General features: G+C 44.3%; 1 protein-coding gene across 1 annotated transcript in view; it reads left to right on the top strand.

The window, feature by feature from the left end:
- The window catches only part of LOC122797744, a 1403591-nt gene that overhangs the window by 62511 nt on the left and 1320539 nt on the right, over positions 1–20541 (top strand). Inside the window, exon 4 of the mRNA XM_044066269.1 lies at positions 8156–8299. Coding sequence (XP_043922204.1) covers positions 8156–8299 — 144 coding nt within the window. The remainder of the gene's footprint in view (positions 1–8155; positions 8300–20541) is intronic.

Genomic DNA, 20541 nt, shown 5'->3' with positions numbered 1-20541 from the left:
TGCTTGTTTTATTAATATCCATCATTCAGCTTCCAGTTTTTCAATATTTTTATTATGTTTTAGTCTCTTCACATACAGCCTTAGCTGCTGTAATAGAATACTTTTTAAACCTTATACCTAAATGCCATTTTTATCACGTCTCCTTAAATAACAATTGAACAATTACATGTTTAGGTACATTACTGCTATAGCCTTTGTTTTAGCTTAATTTATTTTATGTCTTGAAAAGACTTGAAATTGTCTGAAAATGTTCCACAGCACTGCAGTACCCTTTTCAGGGTCCATCGAGTACAAATACCATAGCAGCTTATTAGAGGAATTTGCCTTCCCTTAACTCTTTCCTCCTATTTTATGAAGGAATGCAAATGCTACCATGGCTATACTCCTAAAATCCCAGCTGACACTATTGAATGCTCTCTCCATCCAGACCAACCAACCGCATAGCATTTTCTTACTCTGCCTTCCTTTGCTTTATTCTTTTATTAATGTCAAATATTTGCCTCGCCTCCACAAAACCACATCAGTCCATAACTATATAGTAAAGCCAATACAGCTTTCTTCCAAGATGCTGGTATTCCCACCCCCTGTTTAAAATATTGTTAAACACCCTTCTGGATATTAATCACTTTCGTCCCTCCAAACTTTTATTTTTTCCCACAGGAATACTTTCTACTCCCAGAGACTTTCCCTATATGTCACCATATTTATTTAATCTTTTCCTATCTTAACCATTGACTGCTGAGTCTCAGACTGCAGGGGGTCCAGGTCTTTCATTTCCTGGGCAGTTGACTCCTGCCTACTTTCACTAGGACAGCTCTTATCAAAGCCAGAGACTCCTTGCTCCAGCTGTGGCTGTTTTTGGACATAACCACATAGGTTCATAGGTTCATACTAGGCTATCTGCCCTAGGGCATTTATAAGTCTAGCCAGAGTGTGTTTGGCTTTCGCCATCCATTTTAAATTAATTTTGCTATGCCCTTTTTCGAGGTTAGTATACTGTGCCTCTGTCTGACAGTGACACAGAAGTGATAGCCGGGGTAAACCTACGATCTCCTATCCACTCATCAAGATTCCTCTTGAAGAGAGTCAATGAGGGACTCTGCCAAACCTGGACTGGGATTTTATTCCAGAGTGAAGGGAGCCTCTGGGTTATGAATCTGTCCCTCCAGCATGTCCCATTTATTTCAGTGCTGAGGTTCAAGTCTCTCAAGCGTGTAGCTCGATGGGATTTGGATTTTCTGAGGTGCAGCATGTCCATTAATTCCGGGTTGGACATGGCTTTATATGTCAGGCACAGATCTCCTCTGAGCAGGCGGTATGCCACTGAGTAGAGCTGGAGTTTCTTTAACCAGGCAGCATATGGCATCTGTTTGAGCCCTTTGATCCTCTTGGTGAGGTACTTTTGGGGCCTTTCCAGTTGCTGCAGGTGTCTGGTAAGGTACATCCCAAAAGGGGCATTGTACTCAATTATGGGCCTGATGAGGGATGAGTAAAGAGGCACGATGACCTCCCCTGATCTAGATGTGAATCCCTTCATGATTAGGTGGGCTATATAAAATGTTTTTCTAACCATTTTGGCCACGTGGTTGTCAAATGAGAGATTGATATCAACTTGGGTCCCCAGGTCCCTAATTACTCCTTCCGTACTTAATGGATTACCACCTATGTGGTAATTTGTGGGCACTTTGTTTTTGCCAAAGGGGATTACTATACACTTTTTGGCGTTAAGCTTGAGGCCATGGCTCTGGCACCAGTTGTCTGTTTCTATGAGGCCCTTTTGGAGGATGCTTGTGTCGGCTGGAGAGTCTATTATGGCGCCAAGTTTGCAATCATCTGCTAACTTGGTCAGCCACAGTCCTTCCATGTTTGCCTGTACCTCCAAGAAATATATACCGAACAAGAGAGGTCCCAGGACTGAGCCTTGTGGGACGCCACTTGTAACTGGTTTGGAGTCTGACATGGCTCCAGCAATTCTAACCATGTGGGTTCTGTCCTTGAGCCAGTTTGCAACCCATCTAGTGACATAGGGGTTTATATTTAAGCTGGCGAGCTTATCTATAATGCCTGAGTGCGGTATTGTATTGAAGGCTTTTGCGAGGTCCAGGTAGGCTGTGTGGACCACCTTCCCCTCGTCAATGGCCTTGGTGACTGTTTCAAAGAAATCAACCAGGTTTAAGAGGCAGGATCTGCCCTTAAAGCCAAACTGGGTAGGATCCAGTGTCTGTAGGTCCCCAATATCTTTATTTATGAGGTCCATGATGATCCTTTCCATAGCTTTGCAGACCAAGCTAGTCAGGCTTATGGGGCGATAGTTTCCAGGATCCGTTGAGGCACCACCTTTGTGGAGAGGGACCACTGTTGCTGTACGCCACTCTTTGGGTACATATCCTGTAGTAATTCTGAGATTGAACAGTAGTATTATGTTTGGGTTTAGCTCTCCTTGGAGTTCATGTAGGACGCAGCCCGGGACACCGTCTGGTCCCATTGATGGTGTGTTTTTTGCTTTGGAGAGGGCGGCTCTTACCCTGAGCACCTGTGATGTCATGGGGGCAGCACTCTGCTGGGATAGATATTTGCCCTTTTGGTGTGGGGGGGGGGTTGCGTTGAACCTGCTAGCTAGGATGTTGGCAGTGTCTGTGGGTTTGGTGTATTTTTTGTCATTTTGGACTAATTCTGAGCATATCTGGGAATTCCCACCCAGGTTCCTAACATAACTAAAGAAAGCCTTGTGAGTATCCTTAGTGTCCTGTGCAATTTTTCTCCCGAAGCTGGCCTTAGACGATTTTGAGTGCCCGTAGTTTTTTGCTAATACTGATCAGAGATGCCTTCCCTTTTTGGGATTTTGCTCTATCATATAGTAGCTTCCTCCTTCTGTTGTATAGTTTGTTTATGGCTGGGGTCCACCAGACAGGACGTTTGCCTTTGGAGGATTGGGTCTTGGTTTTATTTGGGATTGCATGATCCATGCATTCCTGAAGGTGTTCATAGAATGCGTTTATAAAGGATTCTGCGGTCTGAGCCGTATTTTCCACAGGCCCGGGGGCTTTGAAGGATTCCACCTCGGTTTTGAGGAGTGTGAAATTTGCTTTAGAGAAGTTTTTCACTGTGGTTTTCTGGGCAGGGGGTGGGGTCGAGATGTGAATATCCAGTGAGATTAGTTTATGGTCAAACTAAGATTAGTCCACTCTAGAACCTGTTCATGCACTGGAATTTGTCTGCTGCCATTTGGATGCGGTCAAACTGCATAACTGCACTCTTCAGGTTAAATTATCTTCATATGATGCTTCTGAGATTCTTTTGTCTCCCTGACTGCTGCTGACAGTCTGTCTAGTTTTATGGCAAGATGTCATATGCTGGTTCCCTAACAGAGTCTGCCAGTTCAGTTGCCCAGTCTCATGCAGTCATGAATTTTCCCATTTACTTACCGACATCTTTCGCTGCCACCACATCCGATAGTGGTTGGAATCTCCTCTGGACATGGCAGGTTTGACCCTTTGTTCTTCTCCAACCTCAGCCCACAATAACCACAGATTCTTTCTTTTTAGGGTGGGAGGGCACTTCAGGGGAAGACAATCCTGGGTACCTGGTCTCAGTCAGAGGTCAGTCTACACAACATCATGTTGGAGATGAGAGCAGTCCTGCTAGCATTGTGAACTTTTCAGGAGTTTCTCTCCAGGGGTGAAATTGCCATTCAAACCAAAACATGTCAGTTGTATGGTATTTGAACAAATAAGGAAGAACCTTGTACAGTGGATATAAAGTGTACACACCCCTTTTAAAATGCCAGGTTTTTGTGATAAAAAAAACTGAGACCACAATAAATCATTTCAAAACGTTTTCACCTTTAATGTGACCTATAACCTGTACAATTCGGTTGAAAAACAAGCAGATCTGTTAGGGGAATAAATCTAAAAAATAAAAAAAGTACAATAAGCTGGTTGCATAAGTGTGCATACCCTTAATCTAATACTTTTTGATTTAATTACAACATTCAGTCTTCTTGGGTACACACCTGCAATCAATTAAAGATACTCTAACTCCAAATAAAGTTCAGCTGTCCTGGTAGGATTTTCCTGACATTTACTCAGTTGCCTGCTAAAGCAAAATCCATGGTGTGCAGAAAACTTACAAAGCATCAATGGAATCTCATTGTTGACAGGTATCAGTCAGGAGAAGGGTACAAAAAAATTTCCACAGCATTGGATATAGCATGGAACATAGTGAAGACAATAATCAAAAAGTGGAGAAAATATGGGACAACAATGATGTTGCAAAGAACGGAAGTCCCTCCAAAATTGATGAAAAGACAAGACGAAAACTGATCAGGGAGGCTGCCAAGAGACCTACAGCAACACTGAAGGAGCTGCAGGAATTTCTGGCAAGTACTGGTTGTGTACTACATGTGACAACAATCTTGCATATTCTTCATAAGTCTGGGCTATGGGGTAGGGTTGCAAAACTTTTCTTACACAGAAAAACATATAGGCCTGGCTAAAATTTGCAAAACAATACAAGTATCTCAAAAGAATATGGGAAAATGTGTTATGGTCTGATGACACCAAGGGTGAACTTTTTGGCCACAATTCCAAAAGGTACGTTTGGCGCAAAAACAACGCTTCAGATCACTGAAAGAACATCCCCACGGTGAAGCATGGGGGGGGGGGGCAGTATCATGCTTTGGGTTTGCTTTTCTTCAGCTGAAACTGTGGCTTTAGTCAAGGTGTAGGAAATTATGAATAGTTCCAAATACCAGTCACTTTTGGCCCAAAACCTTCAGGCGTCTGCTAGAAAGATGAAGAGGAATTTCACCTTTCAACACGTCAATGACTCTAAGCATACATCCAGATCAACAAAAGAATGGCTTCACCAGAAGAAAATTAAAGTTTTGAAATGGCCCAGCCAGACCCCATACCCAAATCCAATAGAAAATCTGTTGGGTGACCTGAAGAGGGCTGTGCACAAGAGATGCCCTCACAATCTGACAGATTTGGAGCACTTTTGCAAGGAAGAGTGGGCAAATATTTCCAAGTCAAAGATGTACCATGCTGATAGACTCCTTCCCAAGAAGACTGAATGTTGTAATTAAATCAAAAGGTGCTTCAACAAAGTATTGGTTTAAGGGTGTGCACACTTACGCAATCAGCTTATTGTACGTTTATTTTTTTATATTTTTCCCCTAACAGATTTGCTTATTTTACAATTGAATTGTACAGGTTATAGGTCACATTAAAGGTAGGAAAAGGTTTGAAATGATTTATTGTGGTCATATTTTTTATATCACAAAAACCTGTCATTTTAACAGGGGTGTGTACACTTTTTATATCCACTGTATATCTGCTGTGTCCAGAAGAGTTTAGCAGTGGACTGTCCTTTCAACAGTTTCTGATTACAACCCACATCCTGGGGAAGTCCAGTGTTTTGGCAGACAGTCTGAGCAAGCACATCCTCCTGCCTTACTAGTGGTCTCAGAATCTGTAGATAGTAGGGAGGATTTTTAGCTGCTAGAACAAACCCTTACTGTGATCTGTTTCCCCATCCAACACCTAATGCAGATGTTTCTTTGCCCTGAACCCACCAGAAGGACATTCACTAAGGGGATACTCTTCTGCACATTTGACTCTTGGGTCTACTGTATGTCTATCCCCCGATCCTGTTAATAGTTTCTTCAGGAGGCAGCCCACTGCAGAGTGACCATGATCTTCATTTTCCTGTTCTGGCAGAGACAGATTTAGTTCCCTTTTCTTTGGCTTTATCTGCTTCACCTGCCTTCAGTACTGGAACCTCTCCTAGGTCTAATATCTCATCCTTCGCTTCTATTTTACGTGAATTTTCATGGATCCTCAACATTCTTCAACATTTTTGTAAAACAGTTTCTGAAAGCAGTGTTGTATCAGAGACTACCATGCAAACAGTTTGCTTCTTCCTGGGAACTTAACTTTGTGCTGGAAAAGTGAACCAGGTTTCCATTTGAACCTTCACATCAAGCAGATTTAAGGTTGATTACATGGAAAACTGTTATCACTCTAACATCTACAAGAAGATTATGGAGTTACTAGCTCTTATGGTGGGTAAAACGTACCTGGTTTTCAATTGATAGTGTATCTTTCTGAACAAATCCCTCTTTCATGCCCATGGTTGGTTGAGTTTACTTTGAATTGAGCCATCAGTCACCCAGTGTTCTCTCCAGACCTTTAGAACCAGGTAGAAAGGATAATGTATGCTCTGGACATTTATATGCAGTTGTTGTACCATTATGAATAGACCCAAGTCTTCTGGAAAATTTGATCAGCTAGTTATTTCTTAAGTTAAGACTAAGAAAGAGCAGCCCTTGTCAAATAGTGTTTTCAGATGGTTATAGTCTTTTTGTTATTCCCATAGTGGCAAACCAGTTGTAGGGAGTGTCGAAGCTTACTGTACGAGGGCCTTGTCTTGCTCGATAGCATATTGGAAAGGGGTGAACTCTAGTATTCTTAGTCAGCTACATGTTCTTCTATACATAACTTTTCAAGGTATTACAAACTAGATGCCTTTTCAAGATCTAGGTCTGGCTTTGCTAGGACCATTCTCTGCAGGCTCCTGGATCCATATCCTTCCTACTCTCAAGTTGGACAGGCTTTGGTAATCTAGCCATATAGCGTAAAGGCTACTGCAGCAGTGGGAATGATGAACATAATACAGTTGTGTAAATTTCACTTAACCATAACAGATGTTTGAATTCCTCACTGCTGCAGTAGCCACATGCATCCTCCTATTGTATATAGTTATTGTTAGGGAAACCGTGTGTTGGTTATTTCTTGTTTTTATAGTTCAGGATGAATACTCTACTTAAGTTTTCATCAAGAAAAGTTCTCAAGATTTTCCAATCTACTAATTTTCCCTCCTCAGGAATGACCAATCATCAGAGTGGAAGTGTGTGGGGGAGCCAAAGCTTTAGGAAGCTAACAGATTGTTGCCTTAGGCTGGACACAACCCATATAGCCTAAAGGGTACTGCAATAGTGTGGAATTTGAACATCTACTGTTAAGGGTAAGTGCCACTTGCGCACCTCTACTTTTTCTTAGTATTTGAATACCAAATCCACACATTGCTAAAAGGGCATGTGTGCTAACAGGCCCAAAGCACCAAGCCCACAACAGTTGATCAGGAAATTCAGTATACCCCTCATTTGCTAATAGTTTTATATTTTTAGTTTTACTGTAGAAAGTTGGGATTAGTGTATCCTGTTGGGCCAGTCTTATTATGATTTTAGGTAGGGTGCAACTGCTTACATGCTAAACTTACTTTTAGCAAATGTCTGTGACTGCAGAATGAGGGGTTCCAAAGGAGTTGGTTGGACAGCATAACTGGCCGTAGTTAGACTGCTTCCTTATTTGACAATCTTCATCAGTTTTTAAATCTTACCAATAATCCAGTCTATTTCTCGAGCAATTCCCTCTGTCATAAACTTTCTTGCTGCTGTTTGTTATCCTTTTATTTATACTATTTTGGTTTATGGTGCAAGTGACATCTAAATCCACAGCTACTGTTTGTCATCTGTCTTTATTCTACTTTTTGAGAATGGAGTAGAGGGTGAAAGACTAAACAGTTGAGTATTGAGGTGTTTTAAAAGCAGCTCCCACTCAGACATGTATTGGCTAGGCATGCATTTACATTATTTCATGCAGTTTTAAGCCATTCTTTTGCATTTTTGTGTTAAGTTTTGTGCATCTTACAAGGGTTTAGAGGTAGGGTTTCCAAACCTGGCTTAGCTTTTACAGCCTAGCTAATTTAGTTTGAGACTGGCACATGCAAGTTAAAGTGGACTGCTTGTGGTCAATATATGAATGTGAGACTATTATTTGTTTTATAAGACTTGTGTGGTTTATTTCATCTGTTTTGTGTGGCTTCTACAAACCTCCTGAAGTAGTTTTGAGATGTTTTGTTTTACTCCAGTTTTCACATCTGCATTTCATTTTCATAAAATTATAAATAGTTGGAGTTCCATTGCAGTGCAGGGGATGGGATGAATTAGAAATGCTTGGATGTGTGTAGGTGAGTTAAGAATAAGCATTTGTAAAAATGCCTGCAGAATTAAGAATCGATTGAAAATCTGAGATTTAAAGTTAAAATAGTGAGACATGCAGATATCTTCATTTATGTTTTTGTCTTCTTTTAGAATGCTGCAGCATGGCAGTGTTACACATTTTCTAAAACGCCAGTGCACATTTCATGTGAACAGTTTCTTCAGACCGATAAAATCTTAAGAGTATCTGCCCCATCTGTGATAAATCATGTGATGCACGCTAACTGTGAGGGAATGGTAAGTAGTTTGGTTTAAAGAATAAATGACTTGTATGTAGATAGTGATGGAGAGGACTTCGACAGCATAATACAGAATGAAAAAAATGGGTGAAACTTGCTGAATTGTTTTTTTGTATACTTATTTTGATAGAAACTTTGCTACCAGAGGTGAGGAATATTGAAAGCTTAATCATTTGTCTTTATTTTGCATTTGTTAGCTGTCTTACTGTTGTGAACCCATTCTGGGCCTTTTTCTTTAGGAATTAAAGAAAAGGGTTTGTTTCAATCTACTATCCTTTCTTTTTACACTATCTTGGACTTTGAGTGAGCCTGTTGGTTTGATATTTTGAGCAGTCCTCATTCAGAAGGAACTTTAATGTCAGAGACTGTTAGCTTTATCTGGGGACCCTTATGAGCTCCTCATCTGTTTGTCTTTCCTTATCTGCTGTGCCACATGCTAAGAGAGAGAAGAATTTGCTTTTGAGTTTTTTTCCAAGTTTCTCTTTCCAGTTATTTTTATTTATTTATTTATTTTTTATGTTTTGCTTTGTTTACGTGGACTGAAGACTTAAAGCAGCGTCCACTTCTGACAGTCATCAGAGAAATTCTGTGCACAGTTCTGTGTTGCCTATTATGGAAGCTCTGACAATTTTTTTATAGCATTCTGCTGTGGGTTTGACTTTGGACACAAGGACACTCTTCCCTCCCTTATTTTTTTCTCATGTTATAGTGTAGGACAGGTCTCTCCTTGGTTGGTAGTAAAGATACTTTATTTTAAGCAAGGATCCTTAATATAGTAACCTGATGTTCATAGGTAGGTACTAGGCTATCTGCCCTAGGGCATTTATAAGCCTAGCCAGAGTGTGTTTGGCTTTCGCCTCCCTTTTAGATTAGTTAACTGTGCCTCTGTCTAGCAGGGACACAGAAGAGATCCCAGGGGTAAACTTACGATCTCCCATCCACTCGTCAAGATTTTTTTTGAAGAGGGTCAGTGAGGGGCTCTGCCTAACGTGAATTGGTATTCTGTTCCAGAGTGAGGGGAGCCTCTAGGATATGAATCTGTCCCTCCAGCATGCCCTATTTATTGCTGTGCTGAGGTTTATGTCCCTGGAGCGTGTAGCTGTAAGGGATTTGGATTTCCTGAGGTGGAGCATGTCCATTAATTCTGGGTTAGACATGGCTTTGTATGTCAGACATACATCGCCTCTGAGTAGGGGGTAAGCAACTGAGTAGAGCTGGAGTTTCTTTAGTCGAGCTGCATAGGGCATCTGTTTGAGGCCTGTGATCCTCTTGGTGAGGTACTTTTGGGGTCTCTCCAGTTGCTGCAGGTGTCTGGTAAGGTGCATCCCAAATGGGGCATTGTATTCAATTATGGGCCTGATGAGTAGAGGGGCACAATGACCTCTCTTGATCTAGATGTGAACCCTTTTGTGATAAGGTGGGCTATATAGAAGGTCTTTCTAACCACTTTGGCAACGTGATTGTCAAAGGAGAGATTACTATCTACTTGGGTCCCCAAATCCCCAATTACTTCTTCTGTACTTAATGAATTACCACCTATGTGGTAATTTGTGGGCACTTTGTTTTTCCCAAAAGGGATGACTATGCACTTTTTGGCATTTAGCTTGAGGCCGTGGCTCTGGCACCAGGTATCCGTCTCTGTGAGACCCTTTTGGAGGATGCTTCTGTCAGCTGGAGAGTCGATTATGGCTCCCAGTTTGCAGTCATCTGCGAACTTGGTCGGCCATAGTCCTCCCGTGTTAGCCTGTACCTCAGACAAGTGTATACCGAACAAGAGAGATCCCAGGGCTGAGCCTTGTGGGAAGCCACTTGTAACTGGTTTAGAGTCTGACATGGCACCTGCAATTCTGACCATGTGGGTTCTATCCCTGAGCCAGTTTGCAACCCATCTTGTGATATAGGGGTTGATATTTAAGCTGATAAGCTTATTTATGATGCCCGAGTGGGGTATTGTGTCTTAGGCTTTTGCGAGGTCCAGGTAGGCTGTGTGAGCTACCTTCCCCTCATCTATGGTCTTGGTAACTGTTTCAAAGAAGTCAACTAGGTTTAAGAGGCAAGATCTGCCCTTAACAAAGCCAAATTGGGTAGGGTCTAGTGTCTGGAGGTTCCCAATGTCTTTTGTTTGAGTTTCATGTTTATACGCTCCATAGATTTGCAGACCAGACTAGTCATGCTTATAGGGCGATAGTTTCCGGGGTCTGTTGTGGCACCACCTTTGTGAAGCGGGACCACTGTTGCTGTACATCATTCTTTGGGTACATATCGTGTATTAAGGCTGAGTTTGAACAGTGACTTTGTGAGAGTTTGGTGGTTCTTGGAGCTCGTGTAAGACGCAGCCTGGGACACCGTCCGGTCCCATTGATGCTGTGTTTTTTGCTTTGGAAAGGGCAGCTTTCACCTGTGCATCTGTGATGTCTGGGGGGCTACATTCTGTTGGGATATACATTTGCTCTTGGGGGGGGGGGGGGGAGTTGGCACTGAACCTCTCTGCCAGGATGTTCATAGGTAGATACTAGGCTATCTGCCCTAGGGCATTTATAAACCTAGCCAGAGTGTATTTGGCTTCTGCCTTCCTATTAGATTAGCCTACTGTGCCTCTGTAAAGTAGGTCACAGAAGGTACCCTTTTAAAATTAGGTTACTGTGCCTCTGTCTAGCAGGGACACAGGAGAGATCCCTGGGGTGAATTTGCGATTTCCCATTCACAAGTCCAAATTTCGCTTGACGAGGGTCAGCGAGGGGCTATGTCTGACATGAATTGGGATTCTATTCCAGAGTGAGGGGAGCCTCTGGGAAATTAATCTGCCCCTCCAGAATGTCCTATTTATTTTTGTGCTGAGGTGTAGCTCTTAGGGACTTGGATTTTTTGAGGTGGAGCATGTCCATTAATTCTGGGTTTGACATGGCTTTGTACGTCAGGCATAGATCGCCTCTGAGTAGGCGGTAAGCAGCTGAGTAGAGCTTGAGTTTCTTTAGTCGAGCTGCATAGAACATCTGTTTGTAGCCCGTGATCCTCTTGGTGAGGTACTTTTGGGGTCTCTCCAGTTGCTGCAGGTGTCGGGTAAGGTACATCCCAAAAGGGGCATTGTATTCAATTATGGGCCTGATGAGTGACGAGTAGTGGGGCACAAGGGGCACATTGTTGGCAATGTCTGTGGGTTCAGTGTATTTTTTGCCATTTTGCGCTAACTCAGAGCATATCTGGGAGTTGCCACCCAGATTCCTGACATAACTAAAGAAGGCCTTGAGTGTCATTAGCGTCTTGGGCAATTTTTCTTTCGAAGCTGGCCTTTGATGATTTTATGAGGGATCATAGTTTCTTGCTAGTACTGATCAGAGATGCCTTCCCTTTTTGGGATTTTGCTGTATCATGTAGTAGCTTCCTCCTTCTGTTGTGTAGCTTATTTATGGCTGGGGTCCACCAGACAGGTGGTCTGCTTTTGGAGGAGTGAGTCTTGTTTTATTTGGGGATAGCACGATCCATGCATTCCAGTAAGTGCTCAGAGAATGCGTTTGTAAAGGATTCTGCGGGTCGGGCAGTATTTTCCACTGACCTGAGGGCTTTGAAGGATTCCACCTCGGTTTTGAGAAGTGTGAAGTTTGCTCTTGAGAAATTTTTCACAGTGGTTTCCTTGGCTGGGGGTGGGGACAGGATATGGATGTCCAGTGAGATTAGTTTATGGTCTGATCTTACCAATGAGGGGTTTACCTTTGGTCTGGAACATAGAGTCCCCATGTTGGTGATGACCAGGTCCAATATGTTGTCCCCTCTTGTGGGAGTGGTGACCAGTTGTTCCATAGCGTTTGAGTTTATAAATTCTAGGAACCGTTGGGCAAGGGTGTTGGGGCTTGAATAGTTTTCCCAATCAATGTTTGGGTAGTTGGTCACCCAATATTATGGTGTTTGGAGAGACCTTCATATTCTCCAATGTTCTCAGGAAGGCCGAGTAGGATTCCTGAGATTGAGAGGGTGATCTGTAGCAGGCTACAAACTGAAAGGCAGTTTTGCCCACTGTTAGTTGCACATGGATGGTCTCCGATGCTTCGTGCAGTACCACTAACCTGGAGATGTGGGTATCTTTGATGAATATGGATACTCCCCCTCCTTTTGTGTTTCGGTCCGAGTTTTGGGGCTGAAAACCATGGTATGAGTTATAACCTGGTAGTGCTGGGGTGCTCCTGGGAGCCTTGAACCTGGTTTCTGTTACTGCACAGATATCGATATTCTCCATACTGATTCATTCATTCCTTGCGTATGGATTTCGGAACCGATCCTCTTTTCTGAGTCTGCCATTTTACCAAGCCTGCACCAGCCAGAAAACTCTCGAGCTAAGACTTACCCATAGTGTCCCTCTCCATATTACTGCAGATCTCATTTGCTGCGTACGAAACAAGACATGTTAGACCAGCCTCTCAGCCAAGTGACAAAATATAATAACTTTCTAAAGTTTTCTAAACTAAATTTTTCTAGAGTTTTTCGTAAGTCACCTTTCCTCTTTTTCGACCTGTATATGTATATATGTATATATATATATATATATATATCTTGTTAATTGTTGTTGAATTCCTAAATACGTCTGAGAAGAAAGGAACTACTGGCTTTAAAAGATGACAGCTGCGACAGGAAAATGCCTAATGTGGGCAGCCATGTTTCTTGTGTGTATTGTTTGGGGGAGGGGGTACCTCACCTCTCTGAGAAACCCCCTTGTGACATTTGTAAGGCTTTTAGCCCCCGTATGCTTGCGGAGCGTAAAAATAAACTTATGCTTGCTGGCTTATTCAAATCTCCTTTTGCGGAGGTGATCTCTGAGTCAGAGGCCTCACCGCTTCCCAAGAAAGAAGACAAAAAGAGGAGCAAGTCCTTACCCTCTTCTCCTCACAAGTCAAAAAGATCTGAACAGAGATGTAAGGTCCCAAAATTCTCATTCATCTGCTCCAAGGGCTAAACAAACAACATTGGCTCCAACTTTGGTTCTGAAATACTCCACTACATCGGTGCCGCTGATTCCCACTTCAACATCGATCACATTGACTGCACCGACCACGGCACCACCAACTGTAATGGCAGCTTCGTCTCTGTGCCAACTATAGACATCACAGATCCGGTCACTCCCCCCACCCCCCCGACCTTCATATATTAGTCATTGGACCTCGGGCACAGAGAAGTGATATACTTCATAGGACCAGATACTCCCCTTCAGTGGACCCCTTCTATGACCAACAGTACAGTCCCTTTCTAGAATGCCCTGTTTCACCATCTGAGATATCCACTCGTTCCTCCAAGTCTGTCGGAATTGGACGTAGTGAGGTTGGTGGACCAGCTGTTAGCGGCCAGAGGAATTTCTGCACCAGTTAAATCCTTCCTCCCTTTCAAAGCCGAGGGTTTTGCTCCAAGAACCCAACAATATTTTCCTCCTCCAACCTCCTTGTAGGGTTTGGAACACCTGTCACTGACTGCAACCCTGGTTCCAGCTTCCTCTGCACCAATGGTAGACCTGACCTCAATGCTGGAGACTTTGCTTGGCCTGAGTCTATTTCAGAGCCAGGCCATCTTCTGGTCTGAGACTGGCCTATTGGCACCGTGTACCCAGGTATGGCACCTACTTTTCCTACGTCAACCTCTGTGACAGTTGCCTTAGCAGACCCATCTCCTCCTGTGGCTTCCTCCCTGGCAGTGGATCCTTCTGGGCAGGGTGTGACCCTGGTTCAGAGTTTCTCTTTCATTTCCGGGCTCCCATCCCTTCTTGGGGGGGGGGGGTCCTGCTTTCCAGGTGATGGAGAGAGCACTACCCTCCTCAGACTCTCAGTTGGATCCACTGGCATTGGAGATACACCCTCGTCCTGCCTCGGAGCCACAGCTGCCACAGCTCACTACTGTTGGAAGTCTCAAGACGTCCTTCAACAAGTTTCCCCCACTGCGGGTTTCCTCTCTGATGCTCCCCTCGAGGAGGTGCCCCACAAGACAACATGCAAGAGGAATTATGTAGATTCCCCAGAGGAATCATTGACTGAAGATACATACGGACTACGATGATTGGGAAGGCTCCCCACGTTTGCCACCTAATGATGTTTCCTTTCCAAACATTCCGGAGATCCTAAAACAGCAGGGCAAATGGAAGTCCAGCACCCCTTCTGAGGAAAATGTATTCTTGCAGGCTTTCCGGGCCCAGCCCCCTCTACCTCCTGGGTGACCTCTCCTGCAGATGAGCTTGTCCAGTTCATCGTGCAGTGGGCATGGAAAACTCCTGATGCCATTGAACCAATTCGCTGTAGGCCAAACAAGATTCTGTGACATCCCACAGATAATCCTCACTGGTCCAAGGGCCCTCCCGGTAGATGCTATGGTTGTGTCAGCAGCCACAATAAAGGAGCTCGCCGAAGAGAGCAGTGCTGTCGATCCCCCGAACAGTGAGTCTCTGACGATAGGCTAGGGAAGTGGGTCTTTTCTTTAGCGACCTTTGCTATTGGGTCTATGAACTATTTGGGACATTTTACGCGACTTCAGAGAGACTTAATTACAGAACTCTCAGAAATGCTGGCAGGAGTCGTCCCTGAGGTGCAAGACAGTCGCTTCACAGCTTACTACCCTGGAGTCCATTTCGAATTCGTCCATCAAGTTGATTTCACACTCAACCAAAGGGGCGGAGAGAGCAGCAGGCGCTGGTGTGGCTAGACGCCATGCCTGGATGCAGTTGTGTGATTTCACGGACTCTTTCAAGTCTTCCTTCCTTAATGCCCCCATAGAGGCCTCATCTTTGTTTTCCCTAAGGTTAAGGATATGTTGGCCCGGTGTGAGAAGGATGGTAAGACTTTGTCTGCTGTAGGTGTCTGTTTTTCTACTCCTCAGAGACCCTATTCCAGGAACCAGAGGAGTGGAAAAATTTGTTGCAAAAAATCTCAGGGTCCTTTCTGTGCCGCACGTGGTGAATTTTCTCCCCAGGCCAGAGTTGGGAATCCGAATGCAACACTCCCCTTCAGAGGCAGAGGGGATCCACATAACCAGAGATCCAGGGATTCTTTCTCTGGGCAAGCTCTATCAGCGCTCCTGAGGAGTGGCCCAATTGCTTGCCTCTGGAAGCAGTCGGGGGTTGTTTCTGTCTGCACCACTTTGCCTGGCAGGAAATAACCACAGATTCTTGGGTGCAGACAATAATAACCAGAGGATATCACATTCCCATCAACTCGATGCCAAAGCTGATAAGGCGCATTCCCGATGTTCCACCCAGTCAAAGGGAATTTGTAGCTATAGAAATTCAAAAGCTGCTTCAAACAAGAGTCATCCAAGCTGTTCCTCCAGACCAAATAGGATCCGGTTTATTCTTTTTAGTGCCAAAACAAACATGGGACTGGAGGCCCGTTCTAGACCTCAACATCCTAAAGAAGTTTGTCAAACAAGTAAAGTTCCGGATGGTCCCGGTACAGTCTATACTCCCTTTTTTGGGAAAAGATGATTGGATGCGTATTACCACATAAAAATTAACAAACGCTCCAGAAGATGTCTCCACTTTCGGCTGGGCGCTAATCACCAATTTCGAGCACTGCCCTTTGGTCTCCCTACAGCCCCCAGAGTGTTTACCAAATGCATGGCAGTGATGACAGCTCACTTTAGACTGCAAGGATTCCAGGTATTTCCATATCTGGATGATTGGCTCCTTACCGCCCCAACCAAGCATCAACTGTTGTCAGTGATTCATCATACCTGGCAACTTCTGACTCATCTCTGCATAACAGAGAATTGAGAGCAAATGCAAACTTACCCCATCTCAAAGACTACAATTCATAGGGTCAGAATTCGATACACAAATTTGTCATAGGTTCATAGATAAGTACTAGGCTCTCTGCCCGAGGGCATTTATAAGCCTAGCCAGTGTGTGTCGGCTTTCGCTGTCCCATTGATTAATTAACTGATCCTCTGTCAAGCAGAGTCAATGAAGTGATCCCAGGGGTGTATTTTCTGTTACCCATACACTCGTCAAGGTTTCTCTTGGAGTGTTGGTGAGGGGCTCTGCCTGATGTAATTTGGAATTTTGTTTCAAAGCATGGGGAGTTTCTGTGACGAGAATCTATCCCTCCAGCATGTTCTGTTTATTGTTGTGGCAAGGTTTAGCTGACTAGAGCGCGTGGCTCACAGTGACTTGGATTTCATTAGGTGGAGCATGTCCATCAATTCTGAGTTGGGCATGGCTTTGTAAGTCAGGCAGAGATCACCTCTGAGTAAGCGATATGCAACTGAGTACAGCCGGAGTTTTCAGTCAGGCTGTATAGGACATATGTTTGAGGTCAGTAATCCTCTTGGTGAGGTACATTTGTGGTCTTTCCAGCTGTTGGAAGTGTCTTGAGGTACATCCCAAATGGGGCATTGTACTCTATGATGGGTCTAATGAGTGACTAGTAGAGGGGCACTGTAACCCCTTTAAGATGCGAACCCTTTAGTAATTAGATGGGCCACATAGAAGGATTTCCTAACTACTTTGGCAATATGATTGTCAAAGGAGAGATTACTATTTACCTGGGTCCACAGATCTCTTATCACCTCTTCTGTATTAAGGGGGCTGCCACCTATGTGGTAATTCGTGGGTGTTTTGTTTCTCAAATGGGATGACTATGCATTTTTTGGCATTTATCTTGAGGCCATGACTTTGACACCAGGTGTCCATCTCAGTAAGGCTCTTTTGGAGGATGTCCCTGTCAGCCGGAGAGTCAATTATGGCTCCCAGTTTGCAGTCATCGGCGCACTTGGTTAGCCATAGTCCTCCTGTGTTTGCCTCTAGTTCTGAGAAGTATATGTCGAACAATAGGGGTCCCAGGACCGAGCCTTGCGGGACACCACTTGAGACTGGTTTAGAGTCTGACTTGGAGCCCGCTTTTCCTACCATGTGAGTTCTGTCTGTAGGCCAGTTAGCAACCCATCTCATGATGTAGGGGTTTATGTTCAGGCTGGTGAGTTATTCTGTAATACTCGAGTGGGGAATGGTGTCGAAAGTATTGGCGAGGTCAAGGTAGGCTGTGTGAACCACCTTTCCCTCATCTGTGGCCTTGGTGACTGTCTCGAAGAAGTCAACCAGGTTTAGTAGGCATGATCTGCCCTTAATGCTGAGCTGGGTTAAGTGTTTGGAGGTTCCCAATGTCTTTGTTAATGAGTTCCATGATGATGCGCTCCATAGCCTTGCAGATGGGGCAATAGTTACCAGGGTCAGTTGTGGCCCCTCCTTTGTGGAGAGGAATAACCGTTGCTGTGTGCCATTCTATGGGCACATAGCCTGTGGAGAGGCTGAGGTTGAACAGCGTGCTTAGGTGGGGGGGGTTAGTTTGTTCTGTAGTTCGTGCAAGACACAGCCTGGGACACCATCTGGTCCCATTGACGCTGTGTTTTTGGCTTTTGAAAGGGCTGTTTTCACCTGTGCGTCTGTGATTTTTTTGTTCCCCCTCACAGGGTACAGAGACTCAGACTGCAGCTCCAAGTGATATTGAACCAGTGCAAAGTGCTGGCCCAAGTGGTTCTTCAACTATTAGGGTCCATGGCAGCATCCATTACAATGGTTCCATTAATGAGACTGCACATGAGACTTCTCCAGTGGTTATTAATAATGCAATGCTTCCCATTTGGACTTACCTATATCTTACCAGATCAGGATAACCAGTCAGTGCAAGCAAAATCTTCTGTGGTGGATGAAGCCAGAGCAAAACCTATGGAGCCAGCCATTCTCCCTTTTGCAACCCAAGGCCATAGTGACCATGGATGTCTCCCTGATTGGGTGAGCCATTATCACGGTCAGATGGTCCAAGGCACTTGGTCACCCTTGGAGGCCAGTTTGCATATCAGTGTTCTAAAACTGAGGGCAGTACTTCTGGCGTTGCAAGCATTCCACTCTGTCCTCCCTTCAGGAGTGATTGCTATCTAGTCAGACAACATGTCAGTAGTCTGGTACATAAACAAGGGTGAACCAGATCTTACCCATTGTGTTGCGAAGCTGAGAATCTGACAATGGGCAATAGCTTCCAATTGTTTTCTTATAGCAATGCACATTCCTTGGGGATTCCAACATGATTGCAGACAAGTTGAGTAGATGCATTCTCTGCCTCGCGAGTTGTCCCTCAATCCTGCAGTGGCAACAGAGATTTTAAGTCGCTGGGGCCAGCCTTGCTGCGATCTCTAAGCTTCCACAACAAAGCACAAATGCAGCAGCTACTTTGCCCTAATACCCCCCCGCAGGGATGCTGTACTACACGATTGGCCCACGGGTCACCTTTATGCTTATCCTCCACTCCCTCTGATCCTGCAGTTCCTGAAGAAGGCTGTTCGTTTGAGCAGCAGAGTAATCCTCATTGCTCCCTACTGGCTTCAACAAATTTGGTTCCCCTTCCTATGGCCTTATCTGATGCATCAATCCTGGATTCTGGATCCAACTCCAGACTTGTCACATCCACAGGGTCTTATTCGCCCAAATGTTGTGAGCATCAAGCTGACAGCTTGGTTTCACTACTTCCATTGATTGCTAGGCAAAATAACCTATCCTCTCCTGTCCGACATCCTTCTGGCTTAAACCATCCACAGAGGCTTTATTTTAGTAAATGGAAGCAATTCACTATCTGGTGTTACAAAATGGAAATAAGTCCTTTTTTGGCACTGATATCTACAGTCTTAGACTATTTGTCTAACCTACTTGAATCCGGAGCTGCAGCTTCTTCAATCCAAGTCCATCTCTCTGCAATTTCCACCTACCATAATGGTTTTGTAAGCTCCTCCCCAATTTCTCACTGACTATGTAAAATTTTTTTTAAAGGAGTTCTACATATCAGGCCCCTTTTGAAGCAACCAACTGAGCTATGGGACTTGACCTTGGTCCTCCCGTCCTTAATCCGTTTCCCCTTCAAACCTGCAGCCAATTGTGATCTGAAATTCTTGTCTTGGAAAACCTTGATCATGGTAGCCATGAAGTCAACGAGCCGTATTTCAGAACTACAAGCTTTGTGTGTAAAGCGTCCATATCTAGTTTTTCATAAAGACTGGTTATCCCTGCGAACAGATCCCTCCTTTCTGCCAAAGGTGATTTCTGACCTAACCATTAACCAAGCAATAGATCTACCAGTTTTCTTTCCAAACTTTTCTAATAAAGGGGAGTACACTTTGCATTTGCTTGATGGCCACAGACAATTGTATTTTTACCTTGACAGCACAAAGTCTAAACAAATGTCTGACCAACTGTTCATCACCTATTCTGGTACCAGAATGGGAAGGTCAGTTTTAAGGTTAGCTTATCTAAATGGCTAAGAGATTACATTACCTATATATACACCATAATAACAAAGTTGCTGATGTTCATCGTGTTTCACTGTTGCAGTCCTTACAAAATGGGTTATCCGGCTCCCGGTAGCCCACAGTCGGCCAGAATACCAAAGTCCTTGGTATATGATGTCGCCTGCCTTTGGTTTAAGCCTGACGTCTGGTACAAAGGAAGGCAGCTGATGCCATTTCCTCAGTCTTTCTTGCCGTGTAGCCCAAAGCAGAAACATTTTGCATGAGTGCTAGTTGGTTGAGTACCTTATTTTTGTATTCCGACTGCTTAGTTGAAGACATCCTCAGATAAGTACCCCATTGGGGACCCCCTTTTCTTGTTTTAACGAATGTCAGAGAAAGTTAGAACTGTCTTGCCTGTGGAAAACAGATTCCACACCGTGATTTTCACTCCTATTGTATCACTTGTTTGGGCCTTGAGCACGACGTCCCTAATTGTGTTCTCTGTACTTTCAACCCACGTACCATACACCGTAGAGCTAGGATCTTGTTCAAGCACTTCGGAGTTTGGCGTAGGTTCGTCAGTATGGCGTCTTCTGGTCTCCCGACTTCAGATGTTCCTAAGAAGTGCAAGGATAAGGACTGTGACAGACTTAGGGACAAATTAGCCGACGACGTCCCTGTTAAGTTGGTTGTCAGCCCAGCAGTAGTCAGTGAGGTGCTTTTTTGCCCTCGCAGTCTGCGGATGTTCAGCAGCAGGCGTCTGCGGGGACTTTTTCTTAGTTCTCCTTACCGCAGGCTTCCACTTCATCTTCTGACCCTCTGCCAGTCACCGTCTCTGATGGAGCTGGAGCTACTAAGCAAGTGCCGGCTTCTGAGGCCTATTTTCTCCGCCTGGAGACCAGATCCAGACCGACTACTTTGGTTCAGACTATGGCGGTGGCTAGACCTTCTGAGTCCCTCTGGCTTTCTAGCAGGCCTTCCAGCCAAAAATCTACTCCAAAG

Source organism: Protopterus annectens, chromosome 3.part1 (genome assembly GCF_019279795.1).
Source record: "Protopterus annectens isolate FY-2018-M chromosome 3.part1, PAN1.0, whole genome shotgun sequence".
Lineage (NCBI taxonomy): Eukaryota > Metazoa > Chordata > Ceratodontiformes > Protopteridae > Protopterus > Protopterus annectens.
The sequence above is the reverse complement of the archived record's forward strand: the minus strand, read 5'-3'. Positions and strand labels throughout refer to the sequence as shown.